At 40.6% G+C, this 24,661-nt stretch overlaps 1 protein-coding gene across 1 annotated transcript in view; it reads right to left on the bottom strand.

Annotated features, from left to right (window-relative positions):
• LOC122564784 (protein Niban 2) overlaps positions 1 to 24,661 on the bottom strand; it is a 195,210-nt gene that overhangs the window by 30,320 nt on the left and 140,229 nt on the right. The window contains exons 6-7 of the mRNA XM_043720003.2: positions 17,444 to 17,559; positions 3,676 to 3,780 (exon numbers count right to left, since the gene is read on the bottom strand). Of these exons, the coding sequence (XP_043575938.1) occupies positions 3,676 to 3,780; positions 17,444 to 17,559 (221 nt within the window). The remainder of the gene's footprint in view (positions 1 to 3,675; positions 3,781 to 17,443; positions 17,560 to 24,661) is intronic.

Below are 24,661 nucleotides of genomic sequence, written 5' to 3'. Positions count from 1 at the left end.
CTGGCAGGTGGGGCTGGATTGGGTTGGGATATCTGATCAGCATGGTCGAGTTGGACTAAAGAGTCTGTTTCTGTGCTGTACATCTCTATGACTCTATGACCTAAGGGACAATTCTTTAAGGCAGAGGGTGATTCATTTCTGGTGTATCAAGGGGATCAAGGGTTACGGGGAGAAAGCGGTAGAATGGGGTTGAGAAACCTATCAGCCATGATTGAATGGAGGAGCAGACTTGATGGGCTGAATGGCATAATTTCTGCTCCCAAGTCTTATGGTCTTATACCATAGCCAAATTTACAGATGACAAAGATAAGTGGAAAGGCAAGTTGCAAAACAGATACAAATAATTTAGAGAGGTGTTGAGAGGTTACTGAAGTGAGCAAAAAAAATGAGCAAATGAATTAAAATGTGGGAAAATATGAAGTCGTTCATTTTGGAAGGGCGAACAAAAGAACAGGATTATTTAAATGGAGAGAAATTGCAGAAACTGCAACACAAAGGAGGTACTTTTACATGAAACAAGATGTAGCAGGTAATCAGGGAGGCTAATGGAATGTTGGCACTTATTTCAAGGTGTTCAGAGTAGGAAGCCTTACTGTGACAGTGCAAGATGCTGGTGGGTGCGACCACATTTGAAATATTATTTAAAGAAAGATGATTTCATTGAAGGCAGCTCAGAGAAGGTTCACTTGGATAATCCCTGGTTTGGAGGGATTGTGTTATGGGCAAAGATTAGACAAGTTAGAACTCTACTCACTGGAGTTCAGAAGAATGAGAGGTGACATCATTGAAATATATAGCATTCTTAAAGGGTCTGACATGGTAAATGCTGACGGGATGATTCCCCTCATGGAAGTAAGGTGGGTCAGAGTCAAAATGAAGGGATGCCAATATAAGATTGAGATGAGGAGAAATTTCTTCTCTCAGAGAAGAGTGTCTTTGGAACTCCTTACTGCAGAGAGGTGTGAGGACAAGAGGACTTGTGTAAATTTAGGGCTGAGATAAATAAATCATTGACCAGTAGGGCAATCAAGGGTTACAGGCAAAGTGCAGGAAAATAGACAAGAAGAATGTTGGATCAGCCATGATCCTCTTGAATTGTGGAGCAGGCTTGAGGGGCCAAGCAGCATTCACCTGTTCCTGTTTCTTCTGGTCTTACTGTAATCACAAACCATTAAGCAATTTCAACTAAGCTAGCCACAATTTGTGTTTATAAAATTTGGTCGTAATAAATATTCAATTCAGGAGAAATATATATGCTACAAAGAGTGTCTGAACATTTACTTGGACATGTTTTTTTAACTAGGTAATCATTATTTAAAACCGAGCAGGCCAAAACTTAGAGCTCATTATCATCTCTTAGAAGTGAATGGTGCAATTAATTTGGTGGCATCATGTCCAACTGTGACATTTCAGCCTTCCAATTAGGAGTTAAATACCTTCCAAACAAGAAATTATCACCATTATGATATTGTAATATTGTATTCCCAACAGTACCCTCACCACAAGCTTCACAAATTTGTCTGAGGTTTAATTAGTTTGGAAACAGCTACAAAGAAGGGAGAAATTCAGAGAATAGGGCGGACCAATGACGATGAAGATGCTTACCTCTTTTTCATTTCATGGCCGCAATCTTCATTAATCTCTGACCGAGGCACAGATCCCTCAGTCTAAACTCTATGCCTACTCTTTATAATGCATCCAATTCAGATTGGTGCCCAACATAACCACATGGATATTTCATTAGAACAAATTACTAGAACAAACAAGTTTTTGATACCATATGTAATTGTCAGTTGTTTCCAATTAAGTTGTTATTTAAACACGAATAATGACATTGCAACAATGAAGACTTCTGTACTACATCAGCAGCATTCTGTCTGGCACTTATAATTGATGACATATCTCAACTGCTGTTGTACTGTACAGCGTCACAGTTTGTGTTTCATTAATTTGTATGGAAGCCTTCCAGACACACCAAAACCTGTAAAAGCACCTTGAAATCAAGTTTAACATTCAATTCAAAACACATCAATACATAAAACTTCAGCTATGTCTCACTTTGATAACAGTCCCACATTACAAACAACTTCATTTCTCAAAATAGGATTGGCAACACTGTTCGCTTACTCAGTGATACTCCCCACCCGGTAAGTTAAAGCACCTACTAACCCACCTTCCATTTGTCATCAAGCAATGTAAAGGAGTTGTGTGTTGTATTCAACTATAGCTCAATAAAACCCATGAGAACACAGCTTCACTGTTGTCATGTCTCTCCAATGTTATTGCATGACACACACCCAGCCAATAATCACAGAACATAATTACATTGCACTCTCAGCATGTTACAATTTGATCGATTCTAAAAGATCAGAGTTCTGACAAGTCAGTTTCTATTCTGACTAGAATAGTAGCCGCGAACTCAGTTGTTGACTGTCTGTTGGTACAGATCTTCAGCATACTTAGAAATGCTTGCACTGGTTTGGATAGGGTAGTTTCAAAATGAACTATTTTATTCTGAATAAAGTCCTTAAGTCAAGCACACTAAGGATTTTCCTTGGTCCTATTACCACTTGTCAGAGCCCCAGTCAGAACCAGTGAAAGAAACTAGAAACTAAGCGATAATAATTGGTAGCTGATCATTCTGCTCAAAACTTTGACTTCATTAAACTCCAGGCTAGAAAAGGATTTATCAGGCATTTCTGATTTCTAGAGACTGGATGACAAACAGTAATTACCGCTGGGAATTCAGCTCTGATTCCATGAAGGTCTTATGGCACAGTCCCAAACTCTGGGCTAGAACACTTGGCTCAAGTCTCACTTGTCACAGGTAGGTGCCATAATGTATCTGAACAGGTTGGGAACAGGTCTGACTGAAAATTATATGGCATTGGAGGACATTTAATCCATCATACCTGCACTTGCACTTTGGAAAAGATGTTCTAAATAATCCCACAATGCATTTTCCTCATAGCAGAGGCTAGAAAGGTTGGGACTTGTTTCATGGAGTGTAGATGGTTGAGGAGTGACCTTATAGAGTTTTCTCGAATAATGAAGGGTATAGATAAGGTGAATGGCAGGTGTCTTCTCGCTAGGGTGGGGAATTTCAAGACTAGGGACCTATTTTTAAGGAGAGAGGAGAAAGATTTTAAAAAGACATTGGGGCAACTTTTAAAAAAAAAAACAGGGGTTTGTATGTGGAATAGACTTTCAGAGGAAGTGGTGGATACGGGTACAGTTACAACTTTTAAGAGACATTTGGATAAGTACATGAGTAAGAAAGGTTTGGAGGGATATGGGCCAAGCACAGGCAGGGTTAACTAGTTTAGTTTATGGTTGCTTAGATTGGTTTAGATTATGGTCCAACTAGTCCATGCCGACCAAAGGGTCTGTTTCTGTGCTGTATGACTCGATAACTCCCTGCACATTCACATTTCTCTGCATGCTCCTCCAAACTTTCGACAGCCATACAAACAGAAATTGCTAGGGAAACTCAGCAGGTCTGGCAGCAGCTGCGGAGAGAAAGTGAATATCTCCAAAGATAGCAATGCACAAATCTCTCTATAATTTCTCAGTTCTCAGGAGAATGTAAATGCATGTGCCTGTGCTTGTACTAATACAAGAACCGATAATCAGTCAATTTGTTTAGATACGTACATTCAATGAATAAATACTCACCAGAATCCAGGCCCTCTGTCGGTCATGAAACTTGCCCTTTAACTTTGGTTGGATTGCAGTTCCCAGTTCTGGTAAAAGCTCCTCCATTACCAGATTACTTATGATCTTGAGGGGAGAGAGAAAGAGAAAGAAAGAAAAAAAGACTTGATAATGATCTTTGCCAATAACTTTGCACCACTACAAGTGCTTCAAGTGGCAGTGAGATATTTGATTCATCAGTTTTACATCACCAAAGCTCAGATGGCCAACCAACATTTCCAGAAGAAACTGGATTCATTATCTTCGCTTCCATCACCAACCCAGCCTGAAAAAAATCACTCATCACTGATGGAACTTCTTTAGTTTTCTTATCATGATGAATCAAATTAAAGACATTACAAAACTTCAACTGCACAACAAACTTTAGCTTTCCAATACAGAATGAAACCTAGATTAAAACAAATAAAAAGTAATATAATCATCTAATGTTCTTGATTCCTTTGTCCCAGGTTTCCCTTTATGCCATTAATACTCCAGAGAGAGCTTAGAGCAAAGGGGCAAGCAAGCAAGAGAGTGTAAAGTGCAAATGCTTGAAAGTGGAGATCTGAAAGATGCTTTGACCAAACAGGGACATTTTCAGTATACCTCACATAGTAACACTGATCAAAATTTATTTTGATATTAACTGCACTAAAATGCTGGGTTTATGAGGTGATCTTGGCCTACATTACAAATGCGACTCTTGCAATAAGTGGTTTAAGAAAGGCACACAGCATGTGCTATAAACAGAGAAAAGACATCTTTTGCACATTCGAATACTTGAACCAACGTAATAACCAAAATAACTTGGTTGCAAAAGTAAATTTACACAAGCCATCTGCTAAAAATGATAACTTTCCATATCACCCATTCACACTCGAATGGTTCAGCAATGAACACTTTTTTGTATTAAGTCATTAGATGTTTGCTGAATAAAACATTTCAAATTAACGAAGAAATTGCACTCTCTTACATAGTACTTCCACAAATTCCACCAAAGGCCTCATGAACAAAACAGAACTTTTTGGTAAATTTTAGTTTACAAGAACATTACCAGATTTTGACTGAAAATTAAACTTGGTGAGCTTTTGGAACAAAAGGTTTGAGAACAAAACCAAATGAGGTCATCGTGTTTCTGTATAAAGGCACTGGTTCTTTTGGGAGAACACTTGAGGGGGGGGAAGAAATAATACTGAAGGTCCCAAAAACTGATCAACATTTGCAAAGATTGGAAGAAAAAGAAAACCGATTCCCAGCATATGCAGCTTTTCCTGTGGTTGCATTTCCTATTTGGAATACTGGAAGAAATTCCAACCCATTGTTTACAAAAATGGTACATGCATAAGAAAATATAATTGCAGGAATTTACTTTGAGGAAGGATGGAAATAATTGTACTTGCATGTTTGTTTGCTTGGGGAAAAGGATATTAGTGATTGAGCAAGTTTCAGATTATAAAGAAAACTGACACTGAACAATTTGCTGTTGTGAGAGTTGAAATGAGGCACAACAGTTTAAAAATGTCAGAAATAAGGGGCATTCAACAGGGGAGGATGGGAAATGTTTTACTCAAATCCTAGGCATTTTGTCGACTGGTTTCGAGGAAAATATTACAGCATAGACAATGATAAAATAGTAACATCTATTAATCAGCAGACTGTGGGTTACAAATAACTGTATTTTGTCCATTGGTTTAACTTTAGCTTTTGCCAACATACAATTGGGACTGGCGCTATGGTAAATGTTTGCCATTATTTCGTAGAGCACCAGCCGATAAGAGGTTCTCTTTTCATTGGCTAGTCATGGTACATAAAATTGCCAGAAAACCCCCCCCAAGTAAAATATTTTTTAAAAAGTGCATACTTGTTTTCCAAATTCTCTTCCCTTTCCTGAAGGCATTGGTTTATGCCACTGCAAAACTTTGCCAACCTGGGATGTCCTTTCTCCCCAAAGAGCAATCCTTCATGAAACCCCATGCATGCTAGCACCTGTTAAAGACCAATTCCGACTGCAGACTAGGTTGAGGAAGATGGATTTTTTTTCTGCTCCCAAATCTGGTATGGAGGCTAATTCTTAATGATTCAACATGAGATCTGATAATGAAAGACTCCTGGCAAAAAGTAAGAGATTTATTCATAGAAATCAGGGCAGCCTTAATAAAAACAGGTGGCTTATGATGGGTAAACAAAATCTAAAATAAGTTTAAATACTCATTGCCCCTATCATGGTTCTTGATGAATTCGTAACTTGGTGCTCAATTTCATTGTTCAGCCAATAAATAAACTTGTTTAAAAGACCACTCAGCACTAAAGTTGAAAGTACAATTGGGGACAAACTGAAGTTAACGGCCAATTATTATTACTGTATTAAAAGAAAACAAACAATTGTGATGCTGAAAACCTCAAACAAAAACAGAAAATGCTGGAGAAACTAAGCAGGTCTGACGATATCTGTGGAGAGAAAGCAGACGGAACTTTCTAAGTGCAGAACTGATTGTAATGAGGAAAGAGGGCATACCAGCAGGGCACAAGTGAGACTGACAGACGAAAGTTGGATAAAGGTGAGCCTGGGAAAAAGGAATGCTGCTGATGGGGACCATTAGCAGACAAAAATGAGTTGGCTGTGATGACAGTAGCCCATGTGATGACAATAGCCCATGTAATGATAGGGTCTGGTGATTGAGAGAGTACTCAGGCCCTCAAATTATTCACCAACTATTGGGCACACTACAGTCTTCAGAATCCAAGTAGAAAATGAGATACTGTTCTTCAAATTGCACCGAGCACAGCATCAGAAACTTAGGGTCGTTTTTGTGACCAGAGATTAGGTGTTTTGCTTTGTTTCTCCACTTTGTAGAACACCAACATTCTGTCTGCAAAAACTATCCTGAGCTTCCTGTTGCCTGCCACTTCATCACAGCACATTCTCTGACCAACACTTCTGTCTTGGGCTTGCTGCAGTGCTCCAGCAGCGCTCAGTGCAAGTTGGAAGAACAGCATCTCATCTTCCACTTGGGGACCCAGTGATCTTCAGGATTCAATTTTAAGTTCAATAATTTGAGGGCCTGAGCATCTTCTCCCCCACACCAGGCCTCATCAGCACATGGGCTGCTTTCATTACAGTCAAGCCATTTTCACCCACTCGGTCTCATATTAGCAATGGTTCTTTCTCCCAGGCTCACCCTTATCCATTCTTTTGTCTGCGCAACCGCGGTTCTTGCTTTCTGGGCTCCATTTCCACCTATTTATTTCTCCCCCACACCATCTTCAGCATATACCAACATTTTCCTAGTTACAATCAGTTCTGAAGGGAGGTCACTGCACTCGAAACATTAACTCCATTCTTTCTCTTGACAGATGCTGCCAGACCTCCAGCAATTTGTTTTTATTATTACTTTACTATTGTTAGCTTCAGGAGAATGGCAGGGAGGTCCGGAAAGGGACCATGTTATCAGAAGGTCAAGAAACACTAGGGGATCGATGGTATAATTTCTCTTTCTTTATAAAGCTTTTGCCGAAATTTCAGCTGTGGCTTAGTTCTTTGGAGAAAACATGGCAGGTAATCATGAACAGAAACTTTGGGAAAGGAAGGAGGAGGATGTGGAAAATATCCAACCTTAATTCAATTTGAATGCAACAAAAAGATAATAGTTGGCTTGATACCAAAAGCTGACAAAGTTTAAAAAGTACAGAATGTGATTCATCACCCTCTCAGTATTCTGAATTACACCAAGTATGCTTTGTGAGGATATAATGTTACTGGGAAAAGTAAGTGAATACATTTAATGGACACTCCATTATACCTGGGCATATTCAGAAACATATGGACATAATCCACTGCTCCATAAAAGAGACAGATTTTTAGCTCTCCATTTACATTACTGCTGAGGACTTGATACTTTACAGCATCTCAAACTAACATGTCATATGACAACACTTTTGCAGGGAAAGGAAGGAAAGACATCTTACAGCCTTGCTTCACAGTGGCAAAGTATGTACCATAAATTGAACAACTTCACTGCATGGAAATGGAAATTCACAGGATTTCTTTAGCTGTTGAGGTTAAAGCACCTCAGGCAGTGGAACACACAAAAAAATCATTTCGCATGACCTCTGACTACACCCATCAAAATATCTGAAACCATAAACCTTGCAGTGGAAACAGTCACCTGGCTTCACTGCTCAGAAAAAGACACCAGTAGCCAAATACTAGGAAAACGTGGGGCCTGCAGATGCTGGAGGTGAAAGGCTTATGCCCAAAACCTCAATTCGCCTGCTCTTCTGATGCTGCCTGACCTGCTGCGCTTTTCCAGCGTCACACAGTAGCCAAATACTGTCTGTCCTTTTAAGACTGCATCATATTTCACAACTTAAACCCAAAATAGAGAGGAGACTTTATCAGAAAACAGAAAAGTTGCAGAATAGCTGAATTTCCATTTATCGTAGCATTAGGGCTTCTACTTAATTCATCACCACTTCCACCGCATGTGAATTTCTTTCTTTGTATATAAATAGCAATCAGGAAAAGTTTAGAGTGTCAATTCATTTTGCAGATCCAGACCCCGAGCAGGCTGTCAGGACGACTGATGCACATGGCTCTCCGATATCCAGCCAAGTTATAGAAGCAACATGAATTACCAATAGTACAAATGACAGACTGGTCAACTCATGGCTCAATAAGCATTGGTGCAACTGTGTCCAAATAAGACTGCTCCCATTTTCTTTAGAAAAAAATGTCAGATCAACAAATTGAAAAATGTTGAATTTAAATAAGTGCATTGGTTTTATCTTATACCTTGCAAACCGCTAAGAGAAAGCCAATTAGCATCTGAACCTTGAATTGTAGAATCCTTACAATGCATATGAGGCCATTTGGCCCATTGAATTGACACCAAACCACTAGAGACTATCCCATTCTAGACCATCCCTGTAACCCCACAATTCTTGTGGCCAATCCATCTAATCTACACATCTTTGGAAATCAGACACTTGGACGAAATCCATGCAGACACAGGGAGAACTTGCAAACTCTACATAGACAGCAACCTGAGGCTGGAATCAAATCCAGGTCCCTGGCACTGTGAGGCAGCATTGCTAACCACTGAGCCACCGTGCCATCCCAGTCACGAGAACAAGTCTTAATATTTCTTGGTGAGCATTAGCCCTCCCGTCTAGATCCAAGTACAATATTCTTAAAATCTTCATGGAAACAAGAGAAGCTTTGGTTTTATTCCATTGAAACACATGGTCATAGGTTCAATGTTTAGGAGAACCTATGGTCATAGGTTCAATGTTTAGGAGAGCCAACTAACTACGTTAAATTTCTGCAGAGAGCTTTACAGAAAACTTTCCATAAAGTCAAAGGACACAAATTTGTACTGTGGCTCTAGAAGGTACAACTACATCTGTACCCTATAAAGCAATGTCAAATGATTACTAATAACGGTCCCAATCAGCAGTCAATACCCACATTCACAATGAGCACAGTGTCTGCCAGGATCCAGAAACTCTTCACTAGAAGAGGAAAAGTCAAAGCAATCTTTGCTTCTTTACAAATGCATTCCAAGGACCCTGTTAGTTAATTTTCTAAATTTGTTCAAGCAGCAATTGTTCTAGCAGACTACCCAACCTAATTGACTGCCATCCTTCACTCCCAGTGAGATACCACTAGTTGTCCATTTGGTATCTTGCAAAGATGACACAGAAGTCTAGTGCCTTGGTTGGGTGAAAAGGCTGGCATAAACACACCTGACACATCACATCACTTGCATGCGCCACACCCCTTGTTATTCTATTCAATAGAATAACATCTTGTCATCATTGGTGATCCCTTGCAGATCAGGATGACTCTCTTCCACTCTCAGGGTGAGGCTGCAGATGGCTGTACCGATCAAAGCAGCCACTTCAAGCTTTATTACACTTGGGGCAAAACATTGCCATGGGAACAGGGTGGGTGGGATGTTGGTGTGGCAGCACGTTCCTTTCACTTGGTTTCTGCTTTTTTTCCCCCAACGGCAAGTCTCGAGGTGCTCCACGCCTTCCCACATGCTGCTCCTCCATTTTGGACGGTCTTGGGCCAGTGATTCCCAGGTGTCTATGGGAATGTCACACTTCACATGTGAGACCTTGAGGGTATCTTCTATGCAGCTGGGGCTCACCTGCCTTTTCGGGGCTGAGTAGAGAACCTGCTTGGGGAGTCTCATGTCGATCATGTTGACAATGTATCCATCCCATCGCAGCCAATCTAGGGAGGTGGGGGGACCGTGTCAGTGCCTTGGTGCTTTGTACCAAAGGGGGAACCATTCACCCCTTCATACATTATCACATCATGCTCAGCACAAAAGCTTGTTACAAATGGAGTCGGTGCACTGAGCTTTAACTGTAACTTTCTCCACTGTGCTAAAATGCAAATATTCCACTTCAGAGATTAGCCTGAAGAAAGGCGTCTTGTTCAGATTTTAACATGGATTAATTTCATTCCCTGAAAGCACATGGTTTTGGCAAGAACTTTTTTGCTGCACAAATTAATCTTTGTAAGTATTCATCACTCCCGAGAGGTTTGGCATCACTGAACTTTAGGAAATTTGAACTTCTTCACAATACACAGGGATGTTTTTTTGTTGTCTTGTATCACCTAGCTGACTTTGAGAAGAATGTCTACAGAGAAGACTATGCACAATATCAACTTGGGTAGAAGGCCTTTAGAGTAATAGAATTTGGTCATGTGGCAAAATTCCACCTCCTCCCTCAGAGAGCTTTGGACAAAAATGATCATAAACTCTGTTTGTGCAGTGTATAATTTATACTCTAAAGTCTGCAATCTTCTGCACAACTTTAGGGCAAATTGTTCCCAAAGATCTCAAAGTGAAAAGGCCAGGGTGATGCTGTGTGTGTGTGTGGTACGATTTAATGAATTGTGACTATGGCGAGACTTGTGCACATTGGTTGGTTCTGGATCGTTGGCATCTGTAAGGGATAGAAGCCAAGGTGAGCTTCTATATTGGCACTGCAGTGTGATTCTGTCAACACACAAAAACATTGATCCATTGCATGCCATGTTCTCCTAGCTAGTACCACTTTGCTGAGGTACATGTTTTAAGATGCATAGTGATAATCTTATGTCCTCTGTTGATTTTAGGATTGAGTGGTCACTGTCTTTTCAGGACACAGGATATTAATGGTTGGAAAAGCTTCTGATCAACATAGGTCATTGACATTTTATGTGAGATTAACAATATGGAAAGCTTGGCCAGCTTCTGAAATTTGTCTTTTGCTTGATCCACTCTGAACTATACTGATATGTTTGCATTTGTTTTGTTTTAATTTATTCACCCCTGGGAGATGGGCATCATTGACTGGAACAGCCGACCCCTAGTTACCTTGGAGGTGGTGGTGAGCTGCCTTCTTGAACTGACATGAACCTTAATTTTCTCAAAGCCAATAGCCATTCAACAAAGGTGCAGAAGTAGGCTATTAGGAACATCTTTTTTCAAGCCCAAAAGATCCACTCTAAATGCATTAACTGATGCGAGGCAATTACTAACTTAACCAGCCTGTCAGACAGCTCCTCTTCAGAAAACAAAATCACATTCATTTGCTTTATTGTGGCATCTTCCAACCAACTGTTCACTCTCTTCATGATATAAGTTGGAATATGTCCATCCTCAAGTTTTTTTTAAACTTTGGAGGTGGTCTTTGAGTTTAGCAGATGTTTTTGGAATCTTTGCAATTATCCACAGAAAGACTAGATGGGGTACTTCTGTGAAGCACTGACCCCTGCCATCGCGATTGGCAAGCAAAGTTTTTCCACTTCATTTCTCAGGATTAGTTATTGCTTGATCTGTACAATAGAACTTCATACATGGTTTGAACAGCTATAATTCAATGATTGTGTCACTAAACGCACACGCCACAATGCGCAGGTTTCTGTTATCTATGATTCCGCCTTAAATATTTCGCCTTGTCCACCCCTGACTGTGTGTCTGAAATTAAAAACTGCCACTACAATGGCATTATTCCCTTCAAGACTACTACTCGACTGGCCTCAGTCCTTTTAAAACTCCTGCTTTCCTAACAAAGTTCTTACAGGAACTAAAACAGAACTTGCTGGCAAAATCCCACACGTCTGGCAGTATCTTTGGGTCAAAAAGCAGAGTTAACATTTTGAGTGGAAAGTGGAGTCGCAGGTAGTTAGGATAGTGAAGGAGGCATTTGGTAAGCTTTCCTTTATCGGTCAGATTATTGAGTACAGGAGTTGGGAGGTCATATTGCGGCTGTACAGGACATTGGTTAGACCACTGTTGGAATATTGCATGCAATTCTGCTCTCCTTCCTATCGGAAAGAAGTTGTGAAACTTGAAAGGGTTCAGAAAAGATTTACAAGGATGTTGCCAGGGTTGGAGGATTTGAGCTATAGGGAGAGGCTGAACAGGCTGGGGCTGTTTTCCCTGGAGCATCGGAGGCTGAGGCGTGACCTTTATAGAGGTTTACAGAATCATGAGGGGCATGGATAGGATAAATAGACAAAGTCTTTTCCCTGGAGTGGGGGGAGTCCAGAACTAGAGGGCATAGGTTTAGGGTGAGAGGGGAAAGATATAAAAGAGACCTAAGGGGCAACCTTTTCACACACAGGGTGGTACGTGTATGGAATGAGCTGCCAGAGGAAGTGGTGGAGGCTGGTACAATTGCAACATTTAAAAGACATTTGGATGGGTAAATGATTGGAAGGGTTTGGAGGGATATGGGCCGAGTGCTGGCAGGTGGGACTAGATTGGGTTGGGATATCTGGTCGGCATGGACGAGTTGGACTGAAAGGTCTGTTTCCAATAACATATCTATTCTGGGCCTACTCCTCTTATATGGAGATGCTGCACATCTCTATGACTCTGAGTCAGAAGACTCTTCATCAGAAGTTAATCAACTTTACAGGCATGTAATAGCAGGTTTCTACCTGTCGGTGGTGCAAATATTTAATAGGTTGCAATGACGACATCTCTAGCATTTATTGTTTTGCCCGATTTGGTGAACACAATGTCAGAACAGACTGATGACTGGATATTATTAAGTGCTCTTAGGCTGTATTTTTTTCTATAGGAGGTCTGCAGCTTTGCTTTAGGATCATTTAACTGTGCCTTTTTAAGAAATAAAGGTCAGCTGCCTATAGTGTTTGCTTTCAATAAGAGGAATAGGCACTGTGCTTCAGTAGTCAATAAAGTGTGGCACTGGAAAAAGCACGGCAGGTCAGGCAGCATCTGAGGAGCAGGAGAGTCGACGCTTTGGGTAGGTCTCATCATCACGACGAGAGAGGGGGAAGGGGGCTGAGAAATAAAGGGGGAGGGGGAACTTGGGGAAAAGAGGTGGGTTAGCGATAGATGGATGCAGGTAGGAGATGGTAGTGATAGGTCAGTGGGAAGGGTGGAGTGGACAGGTGGGAAAGACGACAGACACGTAGGTCAAGTCTAGAGGGAGGGTTGGATTTGGGACAGGATCAGGGGAGGGGAGATTTAGAAACTGGTGATTTCAATGTTGAGGCTGTGTGGTTGTAGGCTCCTGAGGCTGAAGATGAGGTGTTCCTCCTCCAGTTTGTGGGTGGCCTGGTTTAGGTGGAGGAGTAGGCCCAGAATAGATATGTTATTGGGGGAGGTGGTGGGGGCATTGAAATGGATGGTCACAAGATGATGGGGTTGGTTGGTGCGTATGGACCAGAGATGTTCCCTGAACCATTCCGCGAGTTTACACTCAGTCTCTCTGATGTAGAGGAGACCACATCAAGAGCAGCAATGTAGTAAATGAGGTTTGAGGATATGCAAGTGAACCTCTGCCAGTTTTGGAATGATCCTTTGGGGCCTTGGACAAAGGTGAGGGGAGAGGTGTGCGTGCACAGGTTTGGCACCTGTTGTGGTGGCAGGGGAAGGTGTCAGGTCTGGAGAGGGGGTTGGTGAAGAGTATGGACCTAATGAGGGAGTCACAAAGCGAACGGTCCCTACAGAACACAGATTGTGGTGGAGAGGGAAATATTTGTTTGATGACAGGGTCTGACTATAGGTGGTGAAAATGGAGGAGGATGATGGGCTGGTTTAGAGATTAGTGGGGTGGAATGTAAAGACGAGGGGATTCTATCCTTATTGTGGTTGGGGGATGGGGTTTGAGGGCGGAGGTGCGAGAAATGGAGGGAATGTTGATCACAGGGGAGGGGAGATTACAGTCCTTGAAGTATCATTTCGTAGCATTTAGTTTTAATTGTATATGTAATTTCAGCAATTTTGAATAAGACACTAGATCAAAAATGCTCTTCAACCTGTTTTTCCAATATCTACCACTAAGGTATTGGCCTTTCTTTTAGACAGCAATTGCCTGCACCATGAGTTTGACTCCAGCAAGATGTTTTATCTGATGCAGCAATGATAATATTTTCTCCTTATAACATTGTAAACTGGATTGGAGAGATTGAATATTGAAGAATCTAACAACTGTTTATTATAGCTAATTATTATATAAAACATTTCGTTATCAATCATCTATGTGTCTGAAATGGTATTAAGTTAAGAGCAGTTTGCTTTCAAGTGATACTAAGATGGAGTACGAGATCTTTACACTTTAAACAGTGATGATTTCCTAAGCATGTATCTTCCAGGATTAGGGATGGTGGGACCTAATACAATAGCTATCTTCGATATCTTCTAACTCTTCAAAACCACTCATACAAAATGCCTTTGACAACTGTGCAAAGGTCCACAGGCAAGGAAGTCCCATTCTTTTGGCAGAAGTGCTGTTAGGGTATTAAAAAAACTTTAGGATTATTAGAGGAGATAAGGGGAGCCCACATAAAACTGTAAATTGTCTTTATATTAAGAAACAATAAAATATTTCAAATAATGTACAGGAGAATTAGTTAATTTTTCTCTGAGGCAGGATGTCCTCGCGTCCACCATCTGACCTATGCATTGCATTTATATAATTCGGTATTGTAAGCTAGAAGGAAGATGGCATTTTAAATTCATCACTGATTAAAGCTCCAAATGTATCTCAAGCTGATCAGAGATTCTCAGCTCGTTCACTGTGAGCCCTCTTCTAAGAGATTCACTTCACATGGCTACTCCAAAAGTACATCTTGGATATTCAGCTTTTTATTTCAGCTTTATTTTCCAAACTGGTCTTAAACACCAGGTTATAGTCCAACAGGTTTATTTGGAAGCACTAGCTTTTGAAGCGCTGCTCCTTCATCAGGTGGTTTTTGTGTGATTTTTAACTTTGCCCATCCTCGTCCAACACCGGCTCCTCCAAATTTTAAGACATGGACAACAGCTTTTGATAGAAAACAAAATTCAAGTTTTGTCTCTTGAATTGAAGAACTGTGTAGGAGTGTATTATTACATTTGTTTGTTCTCTGGGCCTTGGGTTTAATTCGGATTGTTTGATAGTCTCCAATCTCTTCTGGTATGTAGGCCACAGTGAAATACGCTCCACCTCGGTAAGGGTCTGGTGATCTTACTCAGAAGGGTTATAGGTTAGAAGTGTGGTAATGGGAAGTACACACACATGGATTTGAAAGTAGGTGTAGTGACGCTATGTTTCAACAAAGTACGTGTATACAGACTTGAATTTGATTACGGTCAAGATTAGAGTGGCACTGGAAAAGCACAGCAGGTCAGGCAGCATCCGAGGAGCAGAAATTCGATTCCTGATGAAGGGCTTTTGCTTGAAACATCGATTTTCCTGCTCCTCGGATGCTGCCTGACCTGCTGTGCTTTCCCAGTGCCACTCTAATCTGGACTCTAATCTCCAACATCTGCAGTCTTCACTTTCCCCTACTTGAATTCGATTTTGCTCATCCTGGGAATCGTTTAAAGAATACAAAGCTCTTCAAGAAATAGGATGAACCAAATCGATATTTTATTATTCCTGTGATATAAGCCTATTACAAAAAGGGTAACCCAAATGCAATAATGATAGTATCACTGTCACAACACACAAGCTGAACAGTTCTAATACAAAGACTACTAATGCAGACCAGAGGATGAAATAATGCACCCGCGAACAATATTTTCATACAAAAACCTTATAGGGAAATAGGTCTGCAATGAGCCAGATGATCCCTTTAGTTTTCTCATTTCCTGTTTCAAAAAGGTGACAAAGTACCCCTTTGTTTCAGGCATGGTCCTGGAGCAGACATGAGCCATCTAAACCTGTGAATCACTAATTTCATATCATATGACCAATACATCCATTCTCTCACAACACAGTGCCACATGGTCAAACATTAAAAAAAAAGCATGGAATAACAAAATAACACTAACTAGCTGTGGGCTCCACTGTGAGTTAGCAAAGTGCTAATTCTGTACCAGAGTAAAATAGTGCTGGCTCAAGTAGAACAGCAGTTATCATCATCGTGCTCCACAGTGCAATAAGCCTATTCAACCACAACCATTAGTCTGAATTTACTCGTGCTGATGAATTTAGAGCTGCTGGTATAAATCTAACATGTAGAGAAGCAAAAGGAAATAACTGCATCCACATCCTTCGGGATTAGGGGCTCACATGAGGGGTGAAAGAAGAGATGCCGCATGTACACAAGAACAGTCTAGTCTTGTAAAATGACTGCAAACAGTAATTGAAAGTATTCTCCCCATATTGTTCCAAAGGCCACTATAAAGATCAATACCTTCTACAAACTATGAAGTCACCTTGCTTTGGTGGGTTTAAGGCCACTGACGGTGGTCATGTTTGATTCTGTTATATTGTTGTTTGGTTTTAATACATTACAACGCAAATGCTTTCATCTGTAACAGCATTACACCACTCCAAAGACCATGACACCACATCAATTCCTAAATTCTTGCAATCATAATCTTAGAGACAGAGAAGAGGATCTGCCTTGGAAGATTCAGATGACATGTCATCTGAACCCCTGGGAAGTACTTCCAATTAGTCAGGTCACTATAACGGACTACCTTCAGTCATTATCTCACTGACCCTGCTGACACAGACTGCCAATCTCACTTGCACTTGTCAAACACACCCCAAGTCCTTCAAATGCTTGGGATTTAATAATTTGATCATCATAAACATAGTGTCGGCATTGGTGAAACTGAGATAGCTGGTATCAATTACAGGCCTGTACTTCATATCCATGAAGAAAATGGAGAGGACAGCATTAGTTTGGACTCATTTTCTAAAGAAGCTTCCAGGCTAGAAATGGATTCAGCTGTATATTTGGATTTGCATTGGCTGCTGTTAATTAGCAGCCCCATTAAGATGTGCCACTCTACCAAATTACGTAAACCACTTCATGTCCTGAATGAATCAATGGGAATGAAGTGTGGAAGAGAATGAGTGGAATATCTTTTACACACTGATGTGACTGGTATCTTTGATGGGGCTACTGGCACTTTATTTTCACAGTGGCAACGTAGAAAAGAAGTTGAAGCCTGAATAAACCATCTGGCAGAAGGGAGGTAGCGTTTAATGTATTACAGAATGCAAGCACAATTAGGATTTGACATCACAAGTGAGATATAGTCGAGAGTGTGGTGCTGGAAAAGCACAGCAAGTCAGGCAGCATCCGAGGAGCAGGAGAATCAACGTTTCAGGCATAAGGCCTCCTACTGCCCCCTTGACCATGACCTCACTTCCCATCACCAAGCCATCAAAAATGCTGCCTGACCTGCTGTGCTTTTCCAGCACTACACACTCAACTCTGATCTCCAGCATCTGCAGTCCTCACCTTCTCCCCATTACAAGTGAGATAGCTTACCTGTGCTTGATTACCACACAGCATGTCCCATGTGCCGTACTGATCTTTTGACTGACGGTACAATCGGACAGCATCTGTGAAGGCTGGAGTCTCTACTTTGCAATCCTCAGGCAATCCTGTAATACAACAAAATGCTTACATATGAAATATTACATTGAACAACTCTCATGTTTCACACAATTTTAAATGGTTTATATTGCTGCATGATTGATACATGGCTGACCAATTGATTGAGTCATGGGGAAGAGGGGGGTGAAGAGCAGAGATTTACAAAAAGAGGCTGTCAGTCATGTATTGCTCACCTTTTATTGCGCTTTCCAAACCTATTCCCACTGGTTTGCCCTCCCTTCACATTCTCCACATCTTTCTCAGCTTCAAGTGTTTATTTCATTTTCCCTTAAACAATGGAATGCCTATGCCTCACTCAGTAATAATTAGCATTGCATATGCCAACAATTGTCAATTAGATTGTGCATAACCTTTACTCTCACTGACAACTTCCAGTGAAATACTTGCATTGACTCAAAGAAAAAGGCCTTTTCCATAAAATCCACAATATTGCTGCACTTCTACACGCAAGGATATATACTGACAGCGTTTAACTAATCCTGTTCATCAGCATGTTTCCGCCATCAAGTGTCTGATCCTAGTTTAGAATCATAGAATACCTACCACAGGCCCTTCATCCTCCCAAAACATTGCAAACATAATTTTAATGTGAACCAAAAACAAACCTGATTATCATTCTATTAAATATCTTTCTGAAGAATGTTTTGGTCTTCCTTGTCGTCTTTCATTTCCAACAGCAGGTTGTGTGCTGAGATTTTTGTTTGCCTGGAGTTAGGGAGTTCAGAGGAAAAGGATATTTGGTCAAGAGTGGAGGTTTTCTTTTCAGGCATTGCTGGCCAATCCAGCATTTGCTGTCCTGAGTTGCTTTTGAGATGGTGCTGATGAGCTGCCTTCTTAAACTGTTCATGGCTGCATGTAGACCTACAATGTCCTTCGGAGGGAAATCCAGGAATTTGATGCAACAAGAGTGAAGGACAACTATACACTTATGGCTCAGGATGGTGAGTGGCTTGGAAGGGAACTTGCAGGTGGTGCTGCTACCCTAGACCTACTAGATGAAAGTGGTCATGGGTTTAGAAGGTAATACCTAAGCATCTTTAGTGAATTTCTGTTGGACATCTTGTAGGTAGCAGCAGCAGTGTATATTGAGTAGTGGTGGGGGTGGTGGTGGGGGTGGTGGAGAGAGTGGATGCAGTGTCAATCAAGTGACTGCTTTATCCTGATGGTGTCACACTGCTCAAGTGTTGCTGGGGCAGCACCCATCCAGGCAAGGAGGAAGTATTCCATCACAATCCTGACTTGGGCCTTTAAACCGACAAGCTTTGGGGAGTTAGAAGGCGAGTTATTCGCAGGATTCCTAGCCTCTGACCTACTCTTGTTCATATGGTGAGTCCAATTGAGTTTCTGAGTCAACCCCCAAGCTTGTTGATAGAGGGGGATTCAGTGATTGCAACACATCGAATCTCAAGGGCAGTGGTTGGATGGTCTCTTATTGGAGATGGTGATAGCCAGGCATTTGTGTGTTGTGAATATCACTTGCCAGTTTTCAGCCCAAGCCTGGATATTTTCCAGATCTTGTTGCATTCAAACATTGACTACTTCAGTATCCCAGGAGTTATGAAAGTGCAATGTTCAGCACCAATCAGCAACCTTCCCCACTTTTGACCTTATGATGGAGGAAAGGGCATTGATGAAGCAACTGAAGATAGTTCGGCCGAGTGGCCTCAGCGTAACCCAAACTGGACTTTAGTGAGCAGGTTATTGCTGAGCACAGGCTGCTTGGCTGCACTTTTGATGACACCTTCCATTATTTTACTAATGATTGAGGAGTAGTCCTCTGAGGTGGTAATCGACTGGGTTGGATTGGTCTTGTTTGTGGAGACGTCATACCCGGGCAATTTTCCACATTGCCACTATAACTGTACTGGAAGTGGTTAGGCCAACTTCTTTTTTGAGCAGTCAATGGACATAAAAGTTTGTTCCTTCTGCCGGTTGCAGGATCTCAAGCTATCCTAACCTCGGTTGCAATGACGTAGGTTTACAGCCTAGCGGTTCAATTAATTCCAAACAACCATCCTAGAGAAGTTCCGAAAGGAAACACAAGGTAAAAGGGCGTAATAGATGCTGATCTTCAGGAGGTTTGGCTTAGAACACATTGTTGGTGCAGAGTAGAATGAAGCTTCAGGTCAATTGCAAAAAAGGTCAGCAATGTTGTAAAATAGTTAACTTTTTCAACAGTGTTCTTCACCCCCGTTAAATGACACCCCCACACAGCCTTATTCTCCCAAAGAAAACAAAATCACAAGGTTTCTCAAAGTCATGGGATCAGCATAAACCATATTAAACACAGTATTTATAACTGCAGAGGGAATTATAAAAGGATGCACCAATGACAGCAAAGGGGATTAGATTGGAATAAGGATTTACTGTATTCACTATGCTGACATCAAACATCTCAAGTTTTTGGACTCTCAAAAAACTTTACACAGAGGATTTTCACAGAAGCATAACAACTGGTACATATAAAAGAAACAGTTAGCATTTACAATTTTGTGACCAAACCCAATTAATTAAAAAGAAGAAATTAATGATGTTCAGCTTTGAAACATTTTGCCTGAAAGCAACTGTACTCATGATCTTATGCTTAAGGCATAAGATAGCAAACAAGAACTTCAGTACTCTAAATTATCAAGCCTTTAGAGAGCCTTCTGTTTATTGTGCACTGTGTCACACTTTGTCAATAGTACCCTTTTTTTAAAAAAAAAAAGAAAACAGCTTATCCTCCAAGGCACAAAAAAATGCAGAGAGATCAGCTAGTGGGGTTGAACACATTTTACACAATCCTCCGAACTCTCACTGTTCAACTGCTATGGAAAACCCATCAAGCAATGTCCATTCAATGCAGACTAAGAGAAACAAAGTTACTTACAAATCAAGGAAAACAATTGATGATAGCAGAGAGACTGTTTAAGTTCTTCACTTGCTATCTTTGAGAGATGCTGAAACTGTTTCTGAACTTGGACAATCAATTCGCTTTAGTCAAAGCCAAATTAAGTCTGCAATGTATGAACCTCAGCTCCATAGTGGCACTTCTGACTCAGCCAGCAGGTTCAGACTTAAAGTTTCATTCCAGGGACTTGGGTACAATTTTCATAAACATTTCTGAATTACTGAGCACACTATACAGACCAAGATCACATCTATAAGATGAATCATTAAACAAAGGTCCACTCCCCTGTCAGATGGGGATAAAAGGTCCGATGGTACTTTCTTTTTAATAAAACAAAAGAGGAGCAGGGGCATTCTCCTGTGTGCCCTTGTCAACATCTGGTCCTCAATCAAGAATCAAAGGATTGCTAGTCATTGTATTGCTGTTTGAGAAACCTTGCTGCATAGAGGTTGACTGCCATGTTCTACATTTGATTTTAAATAAACCTCATTGTAACTCAAAGAATGTTACAGCCAAGGGTCATGAAAGGTGCTATATAAATGCAAGCCTGCCTTTCTCGTACTGACAAGATGTAGAGGGGGAAATAATTATCCTGTGCCAGTGACACTAGCTTGGGAATGCATAGTAAATACACATTTGCAAAGATGGGAGGAAGTTTGAAAGCTGCTCAATTAAAAACAAGGGCAATAAGCTTGCGCTCATGATAGCTTCCAATTTCCAATCCATCCATAAGTTTAAACCATCAGGGGAATTTAATACTAAATTGTTTCTGTTGGCAATCAGTTATTTGTTGCTGTAATGACATTACTCAAACTGTTCCATCAGGACTTTCAAACTTGATCAGCAACTGTGTTTTGATAAGAAAAGAAATATACAGCAAATTTTAAACCACTTTGGTTCTTGATTATAGTAAAGATGATGTCAGAAATCTTTACGGAAGTCAGAAACATCTACTTTAAAAGCACAGCTTTGGAAAGTTTCCTAAAGTCAGGATCCTCCAAAATGGCAACTGTTCACAACTGCAAAACAAAATCTCTTGACTATTGTTGTGATTTGGTTAGGTTGTTTACTTTTTTTCCCCCAAGTAGAGCCAACATGTTGTGCTAGTTACATGTATTCCTTATACATTCCATTTCTTTACAGAGATCGGAATTAATCATTTGTATGTACAAATCGACAGGTTGTCTGTCAGATTGAAAAATTATTAAGCAGCAGGATCTAAACCCCAACGTATAAGTATGAGTATTTAATTCAAGGTAAAATGATGTCCAGAAAGGAAAACTGTTAAGAAAAGAAAGATGGGATTCATGGGGAAGAGATGATGAGGACAAAAATTAAAATTAACCAAGCTTTGTGCCGTTTTAAATGAACGAGGCTCCACATTTATAACATGAAATGTTCAAGAACGTAGAGTTTAATTCCCAGTAATCAAGACTTAGCACACCATCCAAAAACTTCCTTGTGTTCAAATACACAAGTTTTCACATTTTCTACACTGTTTGGACAGTAAGTACCACAACTTTGTGATGTTACCCATGCTTTTGAAAGCTGATGTAATTTCAGTGCGAGCTGCTGTGTGCATGAAAGAACTGATTTCCTTCTCCCTTTACAATTTCCAAATTTATATTGAGTGTCCATTTGGCCTCTTCTGCTAAGAGGTGAAAAAGGGTTCCGTACCAGGTACATCTTTCTGGTACTCCCTAATTTTAAGAATTAAATTGACTGAGCTATAATGAAGACACTCAGTCCAAACCACATCCAACCCTCCTTTTCTTATCTGTTCTGCACAAGATTCCACACATTCTTATATGAAGGTTACACATACATGTTTAAATCTAGTATACTGACATTTTAAAAGTTTCACAAGACGACTGGATAGGTTGGGTTTGCTTTCCTTGGAGCAAAAGGATGTTGTGGGGGTATCTGAATGAGGTTTACAAAATTATGAGGCACAGACAGGATAGATTGTGAGAATCTTCTCTCCTTGCAGATGTGTCTAAAACCAGAGGGCATAAGTTAGTTGAGGAGCAAGTGGCTTAATGTAGGTCAGTGGAAGTATTTTTCACCTAGATGGGAGTAGAAATATGCAATGTGCTGCCTGAAAAGGGGAGTGGAGGCAGGTACTCTTGCAACAGCTAAGCAGCATCTAGATGGGCCAGGGCATTGTAGGCTATGGACTAAGTACAGGTAAATGGGATCAGTGTAGTTTGATGTTTGTTGGTTGAATTAGACAGAAATAGGCCCTTCAGCTCATCATATTACTGAATTTTCAGCCCAAGGTATAGGAAGGATGAAACGATGGATGTTTAAACAATCTCATGGACATCTCCTGTTGTAGACGTCAAATAAGGAAAGTGAGGCATATTACAGCCACTAGCTAGGACGTCATTAGGTTCTGTCCATCAGAAGCCAGACTTCCCCCACATCACCTCTCCTTCTGCCTCTCTCTCCTTCCAACTTACCCAGAGTCTCAACAAGATGCTCAGAAGCTCCTCTGAAAGGCAGATGCTGGAGCCCCACCCCACCTATGAATAGCTGACAGGAAGCCTTACAATCATGTGAAGAGAAAAAGGACAGCATTCAAGTTGGAAAGAATAAATCATGCAGAAGGATTGCAAAGAGAAATAGGGCAATTTAGTTAAGTCAGGAGTTATGAACCATTACCCACAAGCAACAAAATCATAGAAAAATGAAACACATGGAAGTAGTTACATATCAACGTAAGTGCAGATTAAACTATAACTCATGCATAGTCATTCTTCGGAAACACTTGCATGGGAAGGCAGATAGACGGCATCTGGCATGACTCATGTCCTGTATGGTCAGGCTTTTCTAAAGGACAGCAGATGCCAAGGAAATACTACTGCAACTTTACTGTATGCAAATATAGATAATGCCTCAAAAGAATATCCTCTCCCCTTTGGGGTTCCATGTTCAATGCAACTCTGAAATTTGATAAGACACAAGGTAATTATTTCTCTGGCTTGTGTCAATGAATCAATGAATACACAATACTGCTGGCAATTGACATTTGATTATTTCTGAAAAAAACTGTTGAATCTTTTCACCTTGTACTGATCATTCACAAGAATATTAAAGTTAAGTAAAACAACATTTTTATACTACACGTTGACTGGTTGGCAAGTGATTGGTAGAGAATGCACCAGTCAGACTATGATTGACAGTTCACTGCATAGCTTTGGTTAGATTTCAACCAAGCAAGTTGTCTGATCAGTTTATTCTTTAGGGTAATGGCTTGACCATAGAATGGCTGTCACCAATTTTGATCAGTTGAAACAGGAGCAGTACAGTGTGTGTGTTCTATCTGTCTGAACATAACAGGGCCCCATGTATTCACTTATTTGGCTTCCTTTAAGCACAATGCATCACACTGCATGTCAAACAGACAATCTTAAATTGGTCATCAGAATAATTCTAGTACAAGTGCGATTTAGCAAATGTTGCCTGATAAACAAAATCATACATCATTTGGAGTTTTGTAAGCACATGTTCATTTGGTGTGGTCAGCATCTTGCCTGTCACAAAGCCAAATTAATTCAATTTGCTTTGAATTAACACAAGGGTTATGCCATTTGATACAATCCCCCAGTCATAGAGTCAGAGTTTTAGCACAGAAACAGACCCTTTGGTCCAACTCATCCACGAGGCCAGATATCCTAAATTGATCTAGTCCCATCTGCCAGTATTTTCACCCATATCCCTCTAAACCCTCCCCTTTCAAAATGTTGTAATTGTACCATCCTCTACTATCTCCTATGGCATCCTATTCCAGACATGCACCACCCTCTGTGTGAAAAAATTGCCTCCCAGTCCCTTTTAAATCTTTCTCCTCTCACCTTAAACCTATGCCTTTGAGTTTTGGACTCCCCTACCCTGTTCATGTCCTTCATGATTTTCTAAACCTCTATCAGGTCACTCCTCAGTCTTTGGGGCATCCAGCATATCTATTCAATATCATACTTGCACTGAAATGCATATATCACAAGATTGACTTAGGAGTTACGTAGAATGCTATTTTGGCTTGATGGAAGAGCAGATCATCTTATGCTGTATACTGCACACACATACAAATAGGCTCCAGGCTGGAAGGCAGAAAGCATACAGCAAAAATTCCCCAAAATCAAATCACTAACCTGCAATTGTTTAGCACCTTTAACATCACGAAATGTCCTGGCAAA

Source organism: Chiloscyllium plagiosum, unplaced genomic scaffold (assembly GCF_037043375.1).
Source record: "Chiloscyllium plagiosum isolate Xiang-an unplaced genomic scaffold, Cpla_swu_hap1 HiC_scaffold_21, whole genome shotgun sequence".
Taxonomy (NCBI): Eukaryota; Metazoa; Chordata; class Chondrichthyes; order Orectolobiformes; family Hemiscylliidae; genus Chiloscyllium; species Chiloscyllium plagiosum.
Note: the sequence above shows the minus strand (reverse complement) of the source record. Positions and strands in the feature narration are given on the sequence as shown.